At 46.5% G+C, this 22,911-nt stretch overlaps 1 protein-coding gene across 1 annotated transcript in view; it reads left to right on the forward strand.

The window, feature by feature from the left end:
• Positions 1-22,911, forward strand: part of CACNA1B (calcium channel, voltage-dependent, N type, alpha 1B subunit) — a 330,920-nt gene that overhangs the window by 192,892 nt on the left and 115,117 nt on the right. The window contains exons 12-16 of the mRNA XM_014952366.1: positions 2,075-2,187; positions 5,631-5,743; positions 10,475-10,606; positions 11,486-11,558; positions 16,702-16,819. Of these exons, the coding sequence (XP_014807852.1) occupies positions 2,075-2,187; positions 5,631-5,743; positions 10,475-10,606; positions 11,486-11,558; positions 16,702-16,819 (549 nt within the window). The remainder of the gene's footprint in view (positions 1-2,074; positions 2,188-5,630; positions 5,744-10,474; positions 10,607-11,485; positions 11,559-16,701; positions 16,820-22,911) is intronic.

Below are 22,911 nucleotides of genomic sequence, written 5' to 3' on the forward strand. Positions count from 1 at the left end.
GTACTATGATTTATAGCATCTGGTACCTGTTGAAATATAGCTGTCATTGCCTGCTTTGAACTCTGATCTCGATGGAAGCCATCAGCTATGAAAGGACAAGTTGTGTGGTTCTTTCAAGAGCAGCAGACGGAAGTTGTTTCTTGGATGTTATGAGTTTCTAACATTTTCTGTTTGGTTTTTTTTATGTTTTTTTTTTTTTTTTTAAATCAAATGTCTCTTGATTCGGTTTTACTTAGGGCATCTTCTAGCTGCTTTTTTCTCTTATGATATTCTGGTTTTGCACGTGTGCTTGTAGGATCCGTCAGTCTGATGATGGAACATTGCATTTGTTGATACCTGGTTTTTGTTCATATTTCTGCTGGATGGGTGACTGAACATTAATCCCAAGAGCACTGAATTCCAGTGGATGGAACCTACCTGTTGGTAGGAGAAAGGCTGAGAAGTCTGCAGACCTCATATTTTGTCATCTTATTCCTCATATGTGAATGCTTTGCCCTTAATAGTCTCCTTTAATGATATTGCTCCTATTTTCAAGGAGAGTACATGGTATAATTAATACCCTCCTGGTACTTCCTCTCCTATTGCAAACGTTGGCAGAAGTGTCCTTGTAGGCTCCTCAGTGAAGTGTTAATAAAACCTTTCTCATTTAGTTAATGCTTCTTGGGTTTCAGTTAACGTTACGCCTATGATATTTCATGACTGTCTTTCATTTAAAATTTAAAACCCATTTTTAGTTTTTGATAATTGAAGCTGTATTTTTCAAGCCGTTTCAAAAGACAAGCAGCAACGCGAGATGGACAAGGACCAACCACCCGCCCTTGATATGAAGGTGCAAGGCAACGGAGTGAAAGCCATGGGGTTTGAGAGGACCCTGGGTCCCTCCTCTCTCTTGCCCCACACTCCTTAATGGAAGCCACATCTTGCAGGAGGCATACGAAGCACCTGAGATTCAGGATTATCTGGCTGAAATTTTCCTGGTTGCATCTTGTGTCCATTGCCCCCTGTCCATCTGTTTTGACCTTTGGAAAAACTTGGCATCATCTCGTCTTTATTGTTCCTGGAATCATAGAAATGAAACTACAGAAGATGACCTTCCTGTAGCATCTGCTCTGCTACAGCACCCGAGAACCCTCTGTACTGCACTAAGCAATGCGATTAATCTCCATCTTTTGAAGTTTGATTCTTTTCCTCATCTTTTCTCTAGAGGAAGAGGTTTGCCTTATGCTATTTGGTTTGGTAGTGTAAAGGGTTTTTTTTCTTTTCTCTTTTTGTGTTTGTTTTTAACATCCCCTTGTTTCTGCCGCTTGTTGGCCTCCGGGGCCAAACTTGCATGACTTGAAATGCCAAAGGCAATGTTTTCTGTAGCTTCAAGTCCTAAAAACTTGCTCTAGAAACTGAAATCTCCAGCTATGTTCTTTCTGCCCTTTGTTTCATCACAGGTGATAAATTTTCCTATCAAAAAGCTTCACAGCCTATTTGCCTGTGATATGCGAAGCAGAAGGAAACAGAACTTGCTCTTCCATAATTATATGGTTATACAGGCATAATAAAAATAAACGTGGCTATGTGCTAACAGTAGACACAACACCTCTGAATATGAGCTCTCGGAGGCAGCAGTTCTGTTGGGGATGAAGGTATTTTTATCATGAGAGGATGTTACAAAAGTTTACACCACCCTCCCAAAAGCGCCCGTCTCGTGTAGGTACAGAAGCCCCAAGCATACATTTAAAAACATTATCTGTACAACTTAATTAGACCTTGAGAAATATTAGATCCAGAGCTTTCTTTTGAAATTCCTTTACAAAGACAATGAGAATGTTATTTAATGCTCATGCCAACCTTCCCACGGTACACATGAAAGATTGGCTTCACAGCTCTTGAAGGCTGAATACGGCTGATGTGCATATAGAAATAATTATGTGAAACTGTCCTTGGGGTCTTGTTTGCCATTGCAAAGGGATTTTCTTCTGGCAGGAGGCGGTCTGCGTTGTGAAAAATTAGCATTGCTCCTCATATGAAGAGATCTGCCTACCAAGGTCTTGTGGACTAATTTAATCTCTTTTCCTGTTTCCAGATTTCGCAGAGTTTGTTTTTCTGGGTCTGTTCCTCACTGAGATGTCTTTGAAGATGTATGGACTGGGGCCAAGGAACTACTTCCATTCTTCCTTCAACTGCTTTGACTTTGGGGTAAGTAGGCTTCGGCCGTGTGGATGGAGTGTGGGGCTCTCCCCTTGTTCCGTGGGGTTGGGCATTTAAGGGTGAGTATGGGAATCCATGGGAAATGGTGCTCTAAGTGTGTGTCTTCTGCGGGGAGTAGTCATTGTATAAATTAGCTGCAGTGAAACACATTAAGCTTCCCCTAGTTATCATCCTTTTTTGAAGAAATGTGACAGCTGGGGATTGCATTTCCTCGGCGAGCTACGGGGTGTTCGCAGCATCAGCACCAGTAAATGCTCTGATTACGGAGAGATCCTCTCTCCCATTTAAATGAGGTGATTGAAAGAAAAAAAAAACCCACACATCTTATTGCTCATCTCCCCTATCATCCATTTAATGGCCTTTACCTCCAGATACATAGGCAGCATTTTTCAGACATGAGTGCCCAGAGTTGAAGTCTAAATACATGATTAGGTGTCAGAAAGGCAATAACTCACATCTTTTTACTGCAGAAGTACAGGCTCTCCCCTTCGTGCTAAAACTATAGCTTTGAAGTGTGAATAGTGGGGCCAGTTTTAACTCCGTCTAAAAAAGAACATTGCATAGGGATATTAATTTATTCATTAAAAGCTATTAGGCTGTAATTTGTCCTCACAGAGGTTCACTCGGCTTCTTTTACCTCAGCTGAGCACCATGTCCCAGATGGGATACAGTGGGAATTGGTCTGCAAAGTTTCTTTAATGAACCAGATATGAAGTTTATGATACAGCCATGGGCAAAGGGAAACCAGTTCACGTCATTGTACGAGTCATCCAGCCCTTCTCTCCAAGATTTAGTCTGTGTTTCTAGTCTTTATCTGCCAAAATGCTGGTAGGGATTCTTCTCCCTCATGGAGTGAAATTCCTTGCTTCAGCTCTGCTCCCGCAAGGAAAGAGGAGATATTCCTACCTTTGGAAGTGACCACTCCTGAATCCAAGAGTACAGGTAGAGCCAACCTCTCCTCTTTGGCAGTGTCAGCTGAAAAGATCAGAGCTAAATAGACATTGAGATTGAACCATCCAGCCCCACAATCACCAGTGTTGGACAGATGGAGGTGTTAGATCTGACCCCACCAAGTGTGAGGTTCTGCTCCCTGGGGTGTCCATCGTGGCTGATGGTGGTTCAGGGCACTGAAGTGACTGGGACCTAACAAGTGCCTTGTGCCACTCTTCCTTAGCACATCACCCAAAGGGTAACGCACAGACTGTGACTGTCATGAGGGGAAACCAGAGCACAAATCACACAGACAATGGAAGATAACTGGACGTCTGCACATCCAGAATTGGTACCTACTCTGAGGGGCAAAGAGGCTCCCCTCAGCTTTAAGGCTGCCAACCCACGGCAAGATTCAACTGCACTGGGAAGATGTTCTGGGAAGATGTTCTGGGAAGGCTGGGATGAAGAGGGTGCCTACAGAACACAATGGGGCTGACACACAGCTTTCATTAAGTTCAGTGTGTTCCCAAAAACCCCAGCTTCTGTAAGCTGAGTTGAAGACATTTGGTGGCCAAGCAGTGTTACCTCATTAGTCTTTTAAGGGTGTCATTGCCTGGTTTGCATTGTCTAGTGACAGACTAGAAGGGCGATTGATGTCCTTCACCAACAGGTTACGTAGGCTCCGAGCTGCAGCCAGCTTGTCCCTGTGCTCACTGCCAGTTTCCCTGGATCCTTGTATCCAGGCTGCTCCTTCCACAACAAGAAGAGTTTGTACCTGATGGTCATGGAGAAGCAATTTAGGAGTTTGTGCTAAACAAGAGATAAATCTGCCAAATTTCTCTGCTTTGTGTCATGCTATGGTGAGTGCAGCACTGGCAACAAGCTTTGCTGAGTTTTCCCAGGAGGTAAAGCTGTTGATCTGTTTCTAATTCTTCCTCCTTTTAGAAAATCCATAGGGATCCTACTTCTCTCTCTGTTTCTTCCTCCTCACCCACCTTCCAGCCCCCAGAATTAATTCAACTGCTTCACCCCCCACTGGAACATCACACAGATCTGTAGTCGTTTTAGTTTGACAAACCATCAAGATGAAACTCTTCAAATGCAAAAAGTGAAACAACAAATCAGAGCGACATCAGTCTTGGGAGAAACGGTCCGGTGGGGTCTCATGTGAAACAAGCTCCCAGGAGGACAAGTTGAGATGGCAGGAAAATTAACTGTCAGTGTAACATGTGGAAGGTCTAAGGAAAGGTTTTTGCTGATTCGTGAGGGATTCTCAAGAGCGATTGACAGTGGGAGAGAAGTTTTAGTTCCTTCTTTTTCTGATGGGAGAAACTGGTTGAGCAAGTGTTGTGTATCTCCCTTCCCAGCTACATTTTCTTGAAGCTCGAGGTACAGCATTTCTTGCAGAGCAGCCATAAGCAATGCTGTAGTTTTCAGAAGACATTCCAGGTTTCTGTTTATGAGAGGGGTTTCTGAGCTGCTGAGTTTCACTCGGGTACTCAGACACAGGGCCCTGGCTTCCCATTAACGCTCCCTCTCACAACACAAACCAGGTGCTCACTGGGCTCCAGTGATAAGGTATTTATGGTGTGCTTCACACAACTGGGGACTGTGGTCCATGGGAGCTCTGAAGTGTTGGGTGAATGCAAGTAATAACAGCAACTGGCAGGGAAATGCCTGTCTTCCCTTATTAACTGGGCAGTAACCTGTGTGGCTCTAATTGCCCTTTCCCATTGTGCTTAACCCATTACTATTTTGTTCTTTTTTGTAATAAAGGATTTTGGAGAAGGTTTCTTTATCACTTGAGGGTAATTCCCTGCCAACCTGAAAAAAAACCCAACCAAGCAGACAAAACAAAATTTAAAAATACACCTTGATTTGGGGCAATTTTTTCAATAACCTGAGGCTCAGGGCCTAGTAGAGGGTTGGATGTTCATGTGAGAGGCTTTGCAGGATCCCTTAATAGCCGTTACTTTAATTGCTCTTCTAAATACCCTCAGTTACCAGAAGTTTCTGGTAGATCTTGCCCAAAGCTAATGCTTCTCTCTTCTCTGCTGTGGGTGAAGATTCTTGGTGCTTCTGATGGGAAGGGAAGGATGGGGCCATGTCCCCACACATGTCTGCAGGCTGCATGGAGTGGGAAAATGAAGTGTTGGCACTTGTAGTTGAGCCAGTGGTTGTTTCTTTTTTTTTAAAAAAAACCCAACATGGTGTACTTCAAAAAAGACTATTTTAAGGTAGTTTGCTTGCTAGAGAAGAAAGCAACAAGCTCCTATCTGTGATCTCCTGTGCATCTTTCCTGCTTCTAGGTATTACCCTTTTTTTTTACCGGACTGCAGAAAGTTGGACCAAGGTGTTTTAGTGCTGTTGGCTAAAGTCTTCATAAGAAAACCATCACAGCCCAAGCTCTGATTCTTGTTCTGTCCTCAGCCTCTCTAGAAGCACCACAAAGAACTGGGTGGAAGTTTTGCCTTATGTAAAATGGCCTTTTCTTGCAGGTCATCGTGGGAAGCATATTTGAAGTTATTTGGGCTGCAGTGAAACCGGGTACCTCATTCGGCATCAGCGTTTTGAGAGCGCTTCGACTGCTGAGGATTTTCAAAGTAACAAAGTAAGTCCAGCCTCCTTTCTGCTCACATTAGACTCTTAGCACTGTATGAAATCTGTATCACCAGCCCCACAGCAAGTAGTAGTGCTTTCCATACTTGTAAACACAAAACCAAAATACAACCCCCCAAACCCCATGTAGTTCTGGCACGGGGGTCTTGCCTGTCCTAACACCCAAGGTCTGCACTGGCCTTAATGGGGAGCATGAGTAGAAGGAAACTGCTGCTGTAAAATTGCCCTTTCCTTGGCTGGGCAATTGGGTTTCTGGAATGTTTAAGTTTAGGGAGTTCCTGAGCCTTATTTGTGTCCACAAAGACTTTTAACATCCCTTTCCTGGACTCATGTATAGGAGTTCCTCCTCTTGGGCAGAGGGCTCCACAGCATAGTGAAGGGCTGTGTGAGAGCACCCTTCTTTTCTTTATTTATAAGCTTGCTTAAAACAAAAATCTTATTTGTTTCTTGTGTTAAGAGAAAAAAGTTTCTTATTTGCTTTCTAAACCCCGTTAACTGCCCACTGTCCTTACCTGCTGCTGATCTGGTGGTAGTTTCTTAAGTATTGAGGAACTGGAAAGTTGAGCTACCCTGGTTATTGTTAAATACTAATTCCCGGTGCCCGAGCCACTGTGTTGACACAAAGATGAAGTGTGTTCCTGCTGCCTGTGCTGGGTCTGGCCTGGGAATGTCAGAGATTTTCCCATCTCGAGCCCATAAAGTTGAATTTTCAGTGGAGTTGGGTTCCCATGGTTTTTCCATTCTCCAGCATTGCGTTAATGTGTGCTGGCATTGGCAAACAGCTACTGTGCTGCTTATAAATCCATCTAGAGGCGTTTCTGCAGGATTTCAAAATTGTGGTGTGGAAATTGATGACATATTTAGGTGCTCCTGTTGCTGTTTTCCATCATTTTTTTTTTAAACACCATTTTACACCATTAACTCCTCAGATCTCTCCTCTCTTACTTCTTGGCTTGAAGTAACAAAAGGAGGAATAGCATCTTCCTACAAAAAAGCCCCAACAACCACAAATAGATAAAGCCCAGGTTATCACGTTTGAGGGAAAAAAAGTCATTTGAAGTCACTGGGTACTTTCCCAGCTATTTGAATGCCCAGGTTGTGTTACCTCTGGAGGGTTTGCTGGTTTGTATCTGCTGATCGTTATGTAGATCCAAGATATATGTTTGATACTGTGTGGCTTGTTGTGCCCTGGGACAAAGTGGTTGGAAACATTAAGTTCTGTAAATGTCAAAACAGGTGGGAGTCTGTCCCAGAAATGTTACTAAAGTCTACCTTTGTAGTAACCTTATTTAGGGAAAACTCTGGGATTTGTAGCAAATTCATAGCAATAAATTGTCAGGAGTTAATTTCATCTAGAGCTACTGAGATTTGGTGTATCCGATTACGTGTTGTATTTCTTAAAAATTTTGGATGTTTTTGCAAGTTAAAATGATCTTTTTGTGAGTTTTCACTATTCAGGATTTCAGGCAACATCATAAAGAGTCGAAGCCTGAGATTTAACTTAACAAAGAGTATCGTGGAGCAAGCCAAGTGCTCTCCCCTTCTCACGACAGCGAGTCAAACTCTCAGCCCACTGATGCTGAAGATCCCTTGACCTTATTATGTGGATTTTTCACCTGACACGACAGAAGTACATTCACTGCATTACCAGAAGCAGGGGCCCCACCCCAGCTCACTTGGGGGCATCTCAGCAGTGTGGGGTCACATCACCCCAGTGCTTGAGCTGCACAGCTCAGTGTAACTCATGGAGAGCCACCAGAGCGATGGCACTGGGTACAGATTGCTACCCACCCCCTCTCATTGCAGTCTTTACCATGAAAACATCAGTAGTTTGGGTTTTTTTTTTCCCTTTTCCCATCTCTTTCCTAGCAATTTTTCTCTAAAGCTCCCTGCCCTGTTGGTTTTTTTCCCCCTCTGTGTTTAACAGAAGCCAGTTGCTGTCCTCCTGCTTTGAATAATTGACAGAATTAGGCTTTTTGATTCCTATGTCCCAAATCAGTGTGTCTGAATTGCTCTGCTCTCTGCAGTAGTTCAAGAGTTAAATTACAGCAGGATGCACTATGAGGGGATGCAGCTGAAGATGGGCTAAAATTCATTGAGGAAGACAAGGCGAAAACGGCTTCCTGCATTTCCTCTTTGCCATGACAGCACTGGATGGGGACTGGCACCTGTAGAAACACAACTCCTCATTATATCCCAGCTCTCTGCGTTCAGGCAGGGTTTGGCACTGAGCTATTCCAGGACAAGACAGAGCCTCTACATGTATTTTGTGTCTGGTTGTGTTAATGGTGAGGTGTGAACCCCTTGCTCGTGGCAGATTTTGCCTGAAGCCATTGTGTCAAGCAGAGGGAGAGCTGGTTCAAGAAGGACAGGGAACTGCTGGAGCAGGCTAAAATTCATTGAGGAGGACAAGGAGAAAATGGCTTCCTGCATTTCCTCTGGTCATGATAGCACTGGATGGGGACTGGCACCTGTAGAAACACAACTCCTCATTATATCCCAGCTCTCTGCGTTCAGGCAGGGTTTGGCACTGAGCTATTCCAGGACAAGACAGAGCCTCTACATGTATTTTGTGTCTGGTTGTGTTAATGGTGAGGTGTGAACCCCTTGCTCGTGGCAGATTTTGCCTGAAGCCATTGTGTCAAGCAGAGGGAGAGCTGGTTCAAGAAGGACAGGGAACTGCTGGAGAGGGTACAGCAAAGGACTATGAAGATGATGAGGGGACTGGAACATCTCTCTGATGAGGAAAGGCTGAGGGACTTGGGTCTTTTTAGTCTGGAGAAGAGAAGACAGAGGGGGGATCTCATCAATGCTTATAAGAGTGGGTGTCAGGAGGATTGGGCCAGTCTTTCTTCACTGATGCCCAGTTACAGGATAAGAGGTAACAGGCACAAACCAGAGCATAGGAAGTTCCATCTAAACACGAGGAGGAACTTCTCTCTGAGAGGGTGGCAGAGCCCTGGCAGAGGCTGCCCAGGGAGGTGGTGGGGTCTCCTTCTCTGGAGACATTCAAACCCACCTGGACACGTTCCTGTGCAACCTGCTCTGGGTGGCCCTGCTCTGGCAGGGGGTTGGACTGGATGATTTCCAGAGGTCCCTTCCAATCCCATAGCATTCTGTGATTCTGTGTGATCAGCAAACCTTTCTTTCCCCTCTGAGGGGAGCAGCTCAGCCCCTTCTGCTTAGGGGTTAATACAGAGTAGGTTTGGCTGCAACTTTGTCAATTGAAGATATTCTCCCAAGTGACCAAAGTTTGCCCTGAAACCTCTGTCATGGTATTATGGACTTCACTTGGAATGGGTGCACTGGGAGTGCAAGGTCCTTCTTTTCCTGGGATGGATGTGCCTGTATCATCTTCAGGACAGAGGGGTGGTTCAGTCCTCTCAGCTGCACCTGGAAGAAGGAAGAGGAGGAAAATGAAGACAAAGAGAAGAGAAAGGATGGTGTTTCTTCTCTTCTGACTCAAGCTCTAAGCTTCTCTCCCCATCAGACAAATCCACAGTTTTCTTCTGCTGGATACCTGTACAGGAAGGATCTCAGTGTGTAGGATTGTCCCCAAAGCTGGGCAAGATGGTAGAGCAGGCTGCTGCTGAGAGTGACCTCTGGATGGCAGCTCCCAGTGCTGGGTGGTGGAAATGAGAGAAGTCACTGGAGAAAAAGTGAGAAATTTTTCCTGTCACGGTCTCAGGCTCCAAACTTTTAACAGAGGACACATGAAATGCCTCTAAATCACTTGTTTCCTACCGCCTGCTCCAGCCCCCTTGTTCCACGTGCCTGTCTGTCCAAAAGGAGATTGTCAAAGAGCTCCCCTGCTTAATAGCTCTTTCTGCATTTTCTGATTCATTAGTTTTCCTAATATAAACGCTCCCTGCCTGTTCTCAGCAGGGCAATAAAGCCAGGAAAGGAGAGCTCTTTCCGAGCAGCCTCCCTGTCACTCGGTGTGCCTGCCCGTCAGCGCGCCAGGAGCTGTCTCAGGAGACAGGGGGGATAAAAGCAAAGTAACTTCAGTATTTGGCCAGATGGGACTTGGATGCGTCAGTCAGGATCCAGGCTGAGCCATTCCCTCTTGCCATGTTGGAGTTAATGTCCCAGATTTGTTTTCATCCTCCGAGGTGGTTGCTGGGTCCAGGATGCTTAAACGATGTGGCTGAATTGCCCCGGGGTGAAGGCGTCGCTGTGCATGAACGTGTGTGTTAAATGTCTGCAGAAATGCTTAAACGTGTGGGATTTTAAGTCCACTTGTGGATACTGGCATTGGATGAGTTGGAAGGACACACCACAAAAGGCGTCCTGCTGGAAATGAGCTGTTTATTCCTGACTCGTGTCTCGCAAAGGGAGGGGTTCACTGTCCCCTCAGTCTCACCTTGACGATATCGATACAGCCCGGCTGAGTGCTGTGCCGGAGGAGAGGATGCAGAAAGGTCGAAATCTATACCAGGAATGGGGTTTCTGAGAAACTAAACTGAACACTTTTGCTGCAGACGACTGCTCTGTGTGGGTACACGTGCGCTGAGGTGACCATCTCTGCCCTTGCACTGTTACAGGAGGGTTTGTCACTCAATGAGAGGTATTTTCCTACCACAGAAGTGAGTTTAAAGATGCTGCTATTCCTTGTAATTCTTTTCCTTTTTTTTTAGAATAAAAAAATAGGTTCGTTTTGTTTCTCACTGAAGGTTCTTCTCCCACTCATGTTATCTCTTGGCTGCTCTGATCTCCATCGCAGGTACTGGAACTCCCTGAGGAACCTGGTGGTCTCCTTGCTGAACTCCATGAAGTCCATCATCAGTTTGCTCTTCCTGCTGTTCCTGTTCATTGTGGTCTTTGCCCTGCTGGGGATGCAGCTCTTTGGGGGACAGTAAGTCTAATTAATCATTGGCCTTGGTAATCAGAAAGCAATCACCTGGAACACAGAAGGGAGAGAGGGGCTGTAGGACTTGAAGGAGTCACATTGTGGGTGCAGATGTTGGTCTTTCGGGGCAGCTGAGAAGTTGTCTCTGGTTTATAGGAAAATAATTCCTGCTCTGGTGTTTTACCTGGAGCTGAATTCTTTCTAGTTACCCTAATTCAAAGCTCCTGCTCATTCCATGGTCCCCATGTACACCCAGACCTGTGAAACAAGACTGGGGGAAGCAGCACTTTTTCTGCTGTTTGTTAGGAGAAAGGCAAATTCTTTCTCTGATAGCCAGGGTGTCAGTATTCACTTGGAATATAATTTTGCTGGAGAACAGTTTTGTTAAATCTGATTTTTCTCATTAGAAATGCCAATCATGATGAATTTTGCAGCAAGAAATATCACAGTATTTAAACTTTAGCATAAATTTTGAAATGAAATAACATGTAGGGTATTTTCTTTTTTTTTCAGTTAATCAGTATTTTATCTGTGAAATACTAAAATGAAATGTTTTACTAAGAGGGCAATTTCAATTTTGGCTTTTAAGCTTGAGGACAAAAACTTCTTGGAATGGTTTGTTCTGCACAATCATTTCAGATTTTGATTGTTCATTTTAATTGTGGGTGAAAATGGATTTCAAAGCATCAGAATTTTCTCCAGGAATGAAATTGACTTTCTGCTTAATAGTTCTGTTAAGCATCGTCTTGGAGACGCCACGTTCTCTGCTGCTGTTTCCTGGGGTGTTCTTACCAGGTGGAACAAATGTTGCTCCCTGCCTGGGGCTACAGGGTGTTTTGAGACTGCTTGTCCCTTCCTGCTCTTGTTTTCATTTCTTCTCTCCAGATTCAACTTCCAAGATGAAACACCAACCACGAATTTCGATACCTTCCCTGCTGCCATCCTCACGGTATTCCAGGTAAAGCCATACCTTCAAAGCCATACACTTGTCTTGGATGAGCATTAGATAATAAATTCCTGGGCGTCTCTTCCTGTTTATGGAGGGGTGAAGAGGTCCCCGAAAATCTGTGGAACGTAGGTTCCTTCTGACCAATCAATGCATCATTAAAAATCAATGCTATGGAATTAAGGAAAACTAGAACAAAAGATTTTTTTTTTGCTAGGAAAATTATAGTTGATAAAATAGACATTTCTGAAGGTTGGGGTGTAGGTTCCTTCTGACCAGTCAATGCATCATTAAAAATCAATGCTATAGAATTAAGGAAAACTAGAACAAATTATTTTTTTTGCTAGGAAAATTATAATTGATAAAATAGACATTTCTGAAGGTTGGGATCTGTGCATGCCCAGGCTCTCTCCTTCTTCTGTGTCCTTCTTCTGTGACAGCACTTGTGTGTGCCCCCCTGTAGAAACCCTCCTGTCTGAAACCCCCGCCAGCCAGCGAGTGCTTGACCTGCTTCACTTTCTCCTGTGGTTGCCATAATTTAATGAGGAGAGAGGCTGGAGCTAGCTCCAGGCAGTGAGGAAATAATGTCGCATTTTGCAGGGTAATAGCTTCAGATAAGATGATGCTGGATAAGAATTACAGTCAATGGGGGGAGCGCAGAAGGAGGCATCAGCCTTGGGCAAGTTCGTGTGGTGGCAGGGAGAAGTCCCAGTTCTGGCAGATGCGATGCTGGGATTTAAGAGTCTCATTTTGCAGCTGTTCTCAGCGTGCCTTTTTTTAAAAAACAGTAATTTCATGTGTTTCAGTAGAGCTGGGGATGCTGCAGCCTGCTCCGCGTGCAGGTAACACTCCCAGGTCCCTGAGACTGTCCTGTGTTTAGAGCCTTGTCCTACACAAAGTCTTGATATGGGCTCGAGCTGAGACTTGACCCTGGATCCGAACTTCCAGAGACCCAGCTTGGCTTATGTATTTCAGTGTCATGCCTCAAAAAGGGGGAAAAATGTTTAAAAAAAAAAAAAAAGGTAGATAGCAATTTTTGGATTAAAACAGAAAAAGAGTCTCAAAGAAAATGTGTCCTGTGACCTCTGCATAAGCAGCTTGATGTGGGTATTGCTTTTCTCCAGATGTGAAGCGGGTTCAGAAGTACTTACCTCGCAGGATATTGCAAGTCAGGGTAGATTAATATTTGCATAGTATTTTAGCACTTATCAAAGAAAGGGCTTAAAGGAATGTAAAGGTATTGCCACAGAGCTGGAACTGAACCTGAATCGGGCTCCGGATATGAGCATCTGGAAATTTTGATGTTATTTTGCTTTGGGATGGACTGTAGCTGTCTCTTGAGAATACTGAGCTGAAATATTTCCTTTCTATTCCTGAGATAAATACCCTTGCAATGTAGTGGCTGGGGGATGAAAGAAAACACTGTTGGTTTTATGACATTTGCCTAGAACATCAGAGCTGCGAATTAAAACCAGCACAAGCCATCAGCACGGAATTAACTCGGTGCAGCCTTGCAGAGGTGTTTTGATAACCTCTCCTCCCAGTCCACCCCCCGAGCCACAAATATCATGTCAATGTATCTTCAATATGGGCTTTGGGTTCTCTTTTAACCTCATCTTCCACAAGCCCCGTCAAGCCAGCAGGCTTCTTTGGTCGCTGCTCTAAGGAGCAGAGTGTCATCATTCAGTGAATGCATCCAATGTGTTGAACAAATATAATAATGGCAGGTCCACCCTGTCCATCCCTAACCCCTCTGGAGATTCTTTGTTTAAGAAACAGTCTTCAAGTCTTCTGCAGCCTTGGCTTATTTTATTTCAGCAGACCTTGTCTGGGTGACCGTCCTCTGCCACACAATTCCCAGGACACATTTTGTCTGGCTGAACTCAGCGTTGGGTGCAACTGAGCCCTGCTCTCCCTAAATTCTTTTTTGAAGAGCATCGTGCGTTTTTCTCCAGTTCCTGGCTCCCAAGAAATTCTTTGTGAGCCAAATGCCAAGCTCTGTATATACAAAATACAGCCACAAACTCTCTCTCTCTTCATATATATCTATATACACGTGAAAAACAACTGGTTGAATCTCCCCGTTTCAGCAGTTATTGAGCTGGAACCATCTCAGCATCCATAAATGCAGAGACTCTATAAAGCAGAGAGACCTGTGTTTATCTTTACGTGCTCTGCTCCCTGAGAGCTGCTATGTAGATAATTACATGCTGATGAGAAGCAGAGCACGGGTGGCTGCTGGAGGAGATGAGGGGTCGGGGTGGCAGGATGGGAGGGAACCTCAGCCCCGCTGATGGGTGCCTGCCAAGGCTTGGACAGCAGCTCTGGCTTCAGTTGGATGTCCCGGTGTCCTGGCTGCCCTCGCTGACCTGCCTGTGAGATACGACACTGAGCTGATGTGATTTGGCATTTACCCAGGCCCTTCTTCAGGAAAGCATCACCCTTTGGAGTGGTGTGGTGGTTTTCCTCAGCAGCCAAGTGTCTCCCACCCTTAATGTGCTCATTAGGCCATTAAGATTTCACAACAGCTCTTGATGGCTGTTTTTATTCCATCACCTGATGGCTCCTCAGCCAAGGCTAAGTGTCAAATGCTGAGATGCCCTGGACAAAATGTTCATTTGGGGCAGGCAAAAGCAATTTTGGATTCCAGGTGAAACAAAATGTTTGCACTTCACCTTACCCCTCCCTCTGCAATGCTCTCCTTGGTTCTTCTAGCATCCATGAACAGAGACTTTATAGACCAGAAAGACTTCTATTTACTGCATGTGCTCTGCTCCTCGAGGGCTGCTATCTAATTGCTGAAGTAATTCCTCCAGCTGACAGCAACACCAGGGATATCCCACTGCAAACAGTGGGAAGGACACCAGATCAAAGTGTCTGTCCTCCTGCCAGGGCCTCAGAGAGCATCCTCAGCTCTGTCCGGGCAGCCTGGCTAGTTTAGACCATTTATTTCTCTGCGAAAGCTCCATAATAATCCAGCTGGATTTTCAAACCCAGACCCAAACCTGCTGGGCCTGTTTATGTGCAACTTGTAATTTGTGATACCTGCGACTCCTGCTCTTCTGCAGGGCATGGAATTGTTCCCACTGTTTTCCCTTTCCACGAATGTTTGCCTGAACAGAAATCACTTTATGGTTATTCCAGGAAAGCAGGAGCAGTTGTGAATTCATAGAAATGATGTGAATGCAAGTTTGCAAAGAGACTTTTGCATAACTGAGTGCCAGAGATGAAAGCCCAATGCCCTGGTTCATACTGTCTGGTGTAAATGCAGAGTAACTCCAATGGTGTGGGTTAGGCTTGGGCTTGGAGTCCTGGTCTTGGAATGATTTGAGACTGGATTCTGCATTTGGGAAACAAGTTTGCCTATGCACTGTATGCCCTTGTGTCTATACTTGCCCTTAACCTATTGCTGTCATCAGCACCAACCCTGCAGCAAGAATTTTTTTCCTCTCCATCAGCAGCTGATGACTAGTCTGGAATTTGCAATGGTTTTGAGCATGCTGTATGCACATGGGACCTGATTACTACTGCACACATCATGCTGTGGGCTTTTTTGTCTTTTTCTTCTATTAAACACAAAGACAACTTCCTATTTAAGGAATTTGAGCTTCACATCCCAGAGGGCATGTTTTAATGTAGTAGAAGTAACTATGGTTCCACTCTGGTGTGGCAGATGAAGTGCTGACCTGCCCCAAATGCCGCAGTGTTCCAGTCACTGGTGAAGAACAGGAATGGAGTTTAAATCAGCCTAGTGCAAAATTAGCATCCAGGATGACGAGGCTTATTTGAGTCTTAGGCATTTTTACTTATTATGATTAGTTTTTCTATTATTCATGTGCTTGTTAATTAGCCGGAGGTCAGTGAGCAGAGCCAGGAGAGCTCTGCAGAGCCAGGCTGCGGTTGTGCTCGTCTCTGTAGGAGGATGCAGGAGGAGCAGAGTCCCCTTTGAGCTCTCCTCACCCGTCCTCACTCGAACACAGTTGGTTAATGCTGCTTCTTAGGGGTTTCTTTTAGTGGGTTGTGGCCATCTGGGTGGCTGAGGGTCCTTGTGGCCTTGGCAAGCGGGAAACCTGGAGAAGAACCAGTTGTGGTTCTTGAGGGCAATGGAGCATCTCTGTGATGAGGGAAGGCTGAGAGCCCAGGAGCTGTTCAGCCTGGAGAAGAGAAGGCTGAGAAGGGGATCTCACCAATGCTGAGCGATATCTAAAGGGTGGGTGGCAAAAAGATGGGGCCAGACTCTTTCCAGTGGTGCCGGGGGACAGAACAAGGGGCAACAGGCACAAACTGGAACATGGGAAATTCCATCTCAGCATGAGGAAAAACTTCTTTCCTGTGAGGGTGGCAGAGCCCTGGAAGAGGCTGCCCAGAGAGGTATGGAATCTCCTTCTCTGGAGATATTCCAGACCCACCTGGACATCATCCTGTCCAGCCTGCTCTGGGTGACCCTGCTTTGGCAGGGGCTTGGACTGGATGGTGTCCAGAGGTCCCTTCCAACCCCTGCCAGGCTGTTACTCTGTGGTGCAGGTCCCTGGCAAACCTTGCAGTGGTGATGCTGGCTTTAGGAGAAATGTTCATGCATGTCCCAGCTGCAGCAAAGCTGTCTGTGGCCCCGAGGAACAGAGGAAGAGTGGAAGGGGGTTGCAGGACTTTCTCCTTGCCCTGTGTGAGCTGGGGGGACGCGCTGAGCAAACCCTTTCTGTATGAATTGAACAAAAGGAGCTGATGCTGGCAGAGGGTCCCACTGGGCTTTAGAGGTCGGAGTTGCCTCGGGTGGGAAATGCCGTGCATGGAGCCTTGGAAACCTGGTATCTCTGGGTGACTTCAAAATGGAGAGGAGGGGAGAATTTTTCCTGGGGGTGAAGTGTTGAAATGTGGCTTTTCCTGCCTGCATGAGAGCTGAGGGTCAGAGGTGGGCAGCAGGCATGTAAGAAAGAGGGGGCAGGAATGGGGCAATGGTGTCCTTCCTCACCAGTGGTCCTCCTACCAGAGGAGAGCCCTGCATCCAGCCTGGGTGGAGACTGTCTGGGGCCTGGAGGTTGAAGTCCAACACTGCTGTGCTCATCTATGTTCCCCCCCAGGACCAACGTCCCTCCCCCAGACTTTGTCTTGCTTTTGACTCACCCTCTCTTCTCGTCTCTTGAATTTCTCCCTGCAGATCCTGACGGGGGAAGACTGGAACGCGGTCATGTACCACGGGATAGAGTCGCAGGGCGGCGTCCGCTCGGGGATGTTCTCCTCCATTTACTTCATCGTCCTGACATTGTTTGGTAACTGTATCCTTACACGTTGCTTTGTTTCAATTCTCACACCCTCACTTATGCTTTTTAAACTCAAATCACTGCTATAACTTTGGTCCTTGCAGCACCTGGGATAAGAGGCGTAGGCTAGTTGACCATGTCGGTGTCACTTTTCTGATGGCAATGTGAGCATAGTCTTCATCCATTTTAATTTTCATGTTTTACCTTAAGAATCTCCTATTATGAGTTAATTTATCTTGTGGGAAAAATGATTGAGGTCAAAACAGAGCAGGACCTCTGTACCTTGAGTGTCTCCACAGATAGTTCGTGATGGGTCAGGGGAAGGAGGGGTTGAAATGGGTTTGGTTCATAGATCAGGCTCCGCTCTCTTGGTGCCTTTGCAGGGCAGCTTTAACCAGCTGTGCTATTCCAAGTGCTTGAAGTTGTCTTGTTTCCACATAAAGCTTAAAACTTAAGTCCATATCCAATACTCTGGGAGTATTCAGTCATGTTGCAAGACTGGACACATAAAGTCTCTGAGGATGTTTTGTTCTGCTTAGTCCTGAAAATCTCTTTAGAGCAACAGGAAACCGGGAGCTTGTGTTCCCCCAGAAAGTCCCAAGGTGCTTGCTGGGGAACCAGCAACACTCTGATGTCAGAGAGGTCTGAGGAACACAGCAGACACATGGAGATGGGATTTGGAAAGGGAGGCTGTATTTTATACAGAAAAGAGGAAAGAGGTTCTCTGCTCTCACGGCGGGGTGTGATTAGGGGAGCCAACAGAGCACAGGAGATGGGATGGCTCCGTCCCTGCTCCCTGATGCAGGCTGCTGATGGGCTGACGTCGTGTAGTGCTGCCCACATTAACCAGGCACAAAATTGTTGGTGTGAGATGTCTGCTGGCTGTGGCGACAAGCTGCGTGGAGTCAAACAGAGCATCCTGAGAAATGGAAACTTAAAAAAATCTTGTATATATGAGGCAGCCCGACTGGTTTGTTTGTTCTGTAAAATAGGGATAATAATGCTGAGCATTGCTGCTCTGTGTGAGAGCTCTCTGGAGGCTTTCCCGTGGTGTGAACCTTCTTGCTAGTCACAGTCCCAGAGTTTGTCTTTTCCTTGGAGTCCTGTTCAGGCTGGCAGCATCTGCTGGGTACCTGGGAGACAGGGAAGGTACGTGGGGGGCAGTATTTGTGCTAAAGATGTAGAGTGATTATATGGTGGTGAAGATGACGAGAGATGAGCTGTCAGTGCCCATGGACTGCATGGCAGGGCTCCGACCCTCTGCTTTGCTAGAAATCACTGAATTTCACTGAATTTTTAGAGTTGGAAGGGACCATAGAGATCATCTAGTCCAACTCCCCTGCTGAAGCAGGATTGCCTAGAGCTTGTCAGAGCATGTTACTCAGGAGCATCCAGGCGGGTCTTGAAAATCTCCAGAGAAGGGGACTCCACACCCTCCCTGGGCAGCCTGTTCCAGGGCTCTGCCACCCTCACTGTGAAGAAGTTTTTTCTCATATTTGAGTGGAACCTCTTATGTTCCAACTTGTGCCCGTTGCCCCTCGTCCTCTCAGTGGGAACCACTGAAAAGAGTCTGGCTTCCTCCTCCTTCAACCCACCCTTGAGATACTTGTCAGCATTAATAAGGTCTCCCCTCAGCCTTCTCTTCTCCAGACTAAAGAGTCCCAGCTCTCTCAGTCTTTCTTCATAAGGGAGATGCTCCAGTCCTTGAATCATCTTTGTTGCCCTTTGCTGGACTCTCTCCAGCAGTTCCCTGTCCCTCTTGAACTGGGGAGCCCAGAACTGGACCAGGATTCCAGTTGTGGCCTCCCCAGTGCAGAGCAGAGGGGGAGAATGACTTCCCTTGACCTGCTGGCCACACTCTTCCCTACTCAGCCCAGGATTTGGTTGGCCTTCCTGGCCACAAGAGCACACTGCTTGCTCAAATCTCCCCATTAGGATGAGGAACAGAGACAGGGAAGAGTGGAGCAGACGGCGTGCGAGCTGTGCTTGTCACACACGGGTGTCTCCATGGGTTTTATCCCATTAACGTGCTCTGTCGGAGCCGGAGTGGCTCGGCAGCTCTGCTCAGACAATCCTCCTCGTGGCGGGCAACATGCCCCTTCCAGAAACACAGGCTTTGGAAAACTGGGTCAATGGAGAGCTGGGAGGGAAGGAGTTCTCTAAATCCTCAGGGCTTGGCATTTGAAAATGAGATTAAGCTATAATCAGGCTTGACAGCAGAGCTGAGAGAGAAACTTTTAACCTTAGAGCAGCTAAGATCCAGCAGTTTTGAGGAACAGGGTATAAATTCCTTTCTTGCACCTTTAATTCAGAGGGAGCTTCTCCCTTGTCCTTTGGTTTTCATTTAAAGAGAAAGAGCAGGGGATGGTCAAGAGGAGGGAATAAGGACCTGGTTCACCTATTGCCACTGCCATGAATTTGGTATTTGCCTCTGCTTGCCCTGGCAGAGTGGTGACTTGAAACCTTACCTACATTCTTCCGAAATTGATGCTGAGTCCTGGCAGAGAGCAGACATCTGGCTTTCCCTTCCACTGTCCTGCTGCCGAGGAGATCCAGGAGGTGGCTGTCCTGGCTGCTGACCTGGGACCATCCCCAGTGCCTCTCTCCTCCCCTTTGCCCACCCCAGCATGCTGGTGGCACACTTTCAGGGCATCCAGAGCACCCCTCGGGGCACTGTCTGGGCATTCAGCAAGGAGGATACATCAGGTGTGATTCCTTAACTCTCCTGAGTCCTGTGGATGGGGATGAGTTTGCTGCTGGTGAGTTTCTGTGAGGACCTTACCCACGTTCTTCCTAAATTGATGCTGAGTCCTGGCAGAGAGCAGACATCTGGCTTTCCCTTCCACTGTCCTGCTGCCGAGGAGATCCAGGAGGTGGCTGTCCTGGCTGCTGACCTGGGACCATCCCCAGTGCCTCTCTCCTCCCCTTTGCCCACCCCAGCATGCTGGTGGCACACTTTCAGGGCATCCAGAGCACCCCTCGGGGCACTGTCTGGGCATTCAGCAAGGAGGATACATCAGGTGTGATTCCTTAACTCTCCTGAGTCCTGTGGATGGGGATGAGTTTGCTGCTGGTGAGTTTCTGTGAGCACAAAATACAGAGAGAGAGGGGAGAGCTGGCTGACAGAGAGTAACAACACTCAGAATCCCTTTTATAATATCCTAGAAGACTTTCTTTCGCCAGCTTCTAGTGATCAGTCTCACAAACCTGAAGCAAATCTATTAATTTCTATGGAGCTTTACATCCCCGTTGGAGAATTAGAGTCCTGGCTCAGGTTGTCTCTGCAGAAACTTAGTCTGAGAGCATCAGTGGTGTTCACAGAGAACTTGTGAGAGCCTTTTGGCATCATATAATGGTTTGGGTTGGAAGGGACCTTAAAGATCATCGAGTTCCAACCCCCCTGCCCTGGGCAAGGACACCTCCCAGCAGACCGGGTTGCTCCAAGTCCCCTCCAACCTGCCCTTGAACCCCTCCAGGGATGGGGCAGCCACAGCTTCTCGGGGCAACCTGGGCCAGGCTCTCACCACCCTCACACCAAAGAATTTCTTCCCCACATCTCATCTAAATCTACTCCTTATTTTTTGTTCTCTGACATTCTGACTCGCACATAGCCCTGTTTGCCTGTAAGCACCGTGGGTAGGAGGGGAGAACAGAGGCTGGAGTGTGTGGTTGGAGGATGAGGAGTTAAATCTTTTCCGTGTCTGTTTTCCCTGGGAATTGCAGCAGTGAGCCCAGTAGTGCTCGTGCTGATATTTCAGGCAGTATTTCAGTAAGGTCAGTGCTACCCCTGCTTTTCACCAGCTACGGTTTTGAGGCCGGGAGCAAGCAGCAGGCAGTCATTTATCTCCGAGGGAAAGCTGAACTGTCTGCCTTACCAGCGACTGAAGTTATCATTAACTGTCAAAACATAACCAGGAACGTCTGGAAATATGTTTTAATTTACCAGAAAAGACCAGTCCTGCTTTTTTGCGGGAAGTAAAATAGTCATTAATGTCAATGATGCTGCAGTGCCCCAGCAGTGGTGAGGACAGGCGAGGGCAGAGGGTGCAGTACGTGCCTGAGCCTGGGTGTCACCTGCCCAAGGAGACCCCACAGCCCCCCAGACACCAAGAGGACACCCCATAGAGAGCAGCCCAAGTTGTTGATTAGCTTAATTATAGATTAAGGTGAACTGTCTTTTCTGCTCTAACTTGGAACTTCACAAAGACCCTCTGCCTTCCAGAACTCCCTCCAAAAAGTACTTTTTATGCAATGGATTTTTTTCATTTGTCAGGTGTGGATTTGCTACCAGCTGTCCCCACACAGACATTCACTGGGGCTGAATTTCTTAAGTGGGACTTCTAATTGTTATTTTCTTATATCATTCCCATTGAAATCAATCTGAGCCCTTCTGGGTGCTGATCAGCAAAAGGCACTTGGGTTCCTCTACTGGGAGGGGTTTTATTTTCAGTTTTTTAACATTGGCATTGGCTGAGTCTGTTTTTAAGAGTTTGGGCAGACTGGATCAAATCTTGCCAGAGAATTGGTATTGGCGATTTTGGGTCAGCTTGCAAAACCTGCTCTTTTTAAAGATGAGGGATTTCTTTCTTCTCCCAGAGCTGCTCAGGGCATTGGGGTTGCTCTTTTTCATGCAGAAGAAAGGTGGGTGGGTGCCAGCTTCCCCTGCTTCTTGCTGCAACTCTGTTGTTTCTTTGATTCCATTTACTTTTTCAAGGGACTATTGTAAGGAAAAGATCCAGAAACTTTGTTTTTGTAAGTCAGAAGTCTCTCGTGTTACATTCCCAGCTCCAGACACTCTGTGCAGAGCCAGACCTCTGCATCTGAAATGTTTTAATGAAAGTAGTATGATTAGAGTAACAGGAGGATTTGGCCCATTTTGTAGGAAATTACACCATGCCTGAATTCATTGTTATCCGGTTAATTGATAAATTGATGCATCTGTTGAGGGAAAAAAAAAAGGGGGGAAAAAGCACATGAAAAACAGCAGAAGAGCCTGAAATGAAAAGCAGCAAATGCCTGGAACATGGTGCCCTTCCCCTTGCCAGGGGCAGGGGCAAGTACTGGGATCAGCCACTAGCTCAAGTGTCCAGTAAGGTCCCTGCTGGCCCAGGGAATGCAGCCTGGGCCAGGGCCTAGGGTTTGAGGGATATTTGGGAATCCCCAAGCCCTGCAGAAAGGGCCAAGGGACCTCTTTTGGGGGCAAAACCATCCAAGTCTGCCAGATTATGTCTGCTTGGAGATGGATGAAACCAGCCTGATCTTTTTTAAAAAAAAATAATAATTATATATATATATATTTCCAGTGGTTGATTATGCTACACGAGACATTTTCAGTGTCAGTGTGTAGGAGGCAGGGGTAGGAAGACAATTTTATTACTGAGACATACATTCCCGGAGCAGGAGGCTTGGAAGTGTTTCCAATGTGTTGGAAGCATCCCAGAAGAAGAAACCCAAACAGCCGGTACCGGGTGGTGCCACAGGCAGCAGTGCCCCTGCCTGCACCCCCTGCCTCCTCTGCCTGCACCCCCTGCCCACAAGTGACAGCCAACACTCTGCTAAAAGGAAATGAGGAAATTAGTATCTTTGCAAATGAACAGCTGATTAGGCTCTGACTCCAGCATAGGAAGGAGGTGATCATTTCAGCATAATCTTTCCCTTTTTTCTTGTTCTTTATCTGCTGGGCTCACTGGATTGAGGTGCTCCCACCCTGGGCTCCTCGCTGTCCTGCTGGAGCAGACGAAGGAAGAAGTGATGGGCATTGTAGTTCAAACCTCTGTCTGTGCCAGAGGAATCATTTCACATGATAAAAACTTCTATCCTGTGTTCCATGAAATAGAGAAAATATGATGGATGACCTGGCCTTTGGCTGAAAAAACCCCAGAGCTACACATCCCATCCCAGTCAAGATGCAGATGCATCCCAAGAAATTAAATCCAGCTCCTGATTTCCACTGCCACAAGCAGTGGCTCCACTTCTGATGGGTATTCAGGCTCTGGAGACACTAATCTCAATGGGAATTAGAGACATGAACATCTGGTTCTGAAGTCTTGGCTGAATTATGTTTGGTCAAAGCTCTTGAGAGGGAAAGCAGAGAGGCTTTGAGCTGA

Source organism: Calidris pugnax, unplaced genomic scaffold (assembly GCF_001431845.1).
Source record: "Calidris pugnax isolate Ruff unplaced genomic scaffold, ASM143184v1 scaffold135, whole genome shotgun sequence".
Lineage (NCBI taxonomy): Eukaryota > Metazoa > Chordata > Aves > Charadriiformes > Scolopacidae > Calidris > Calidris pugnax.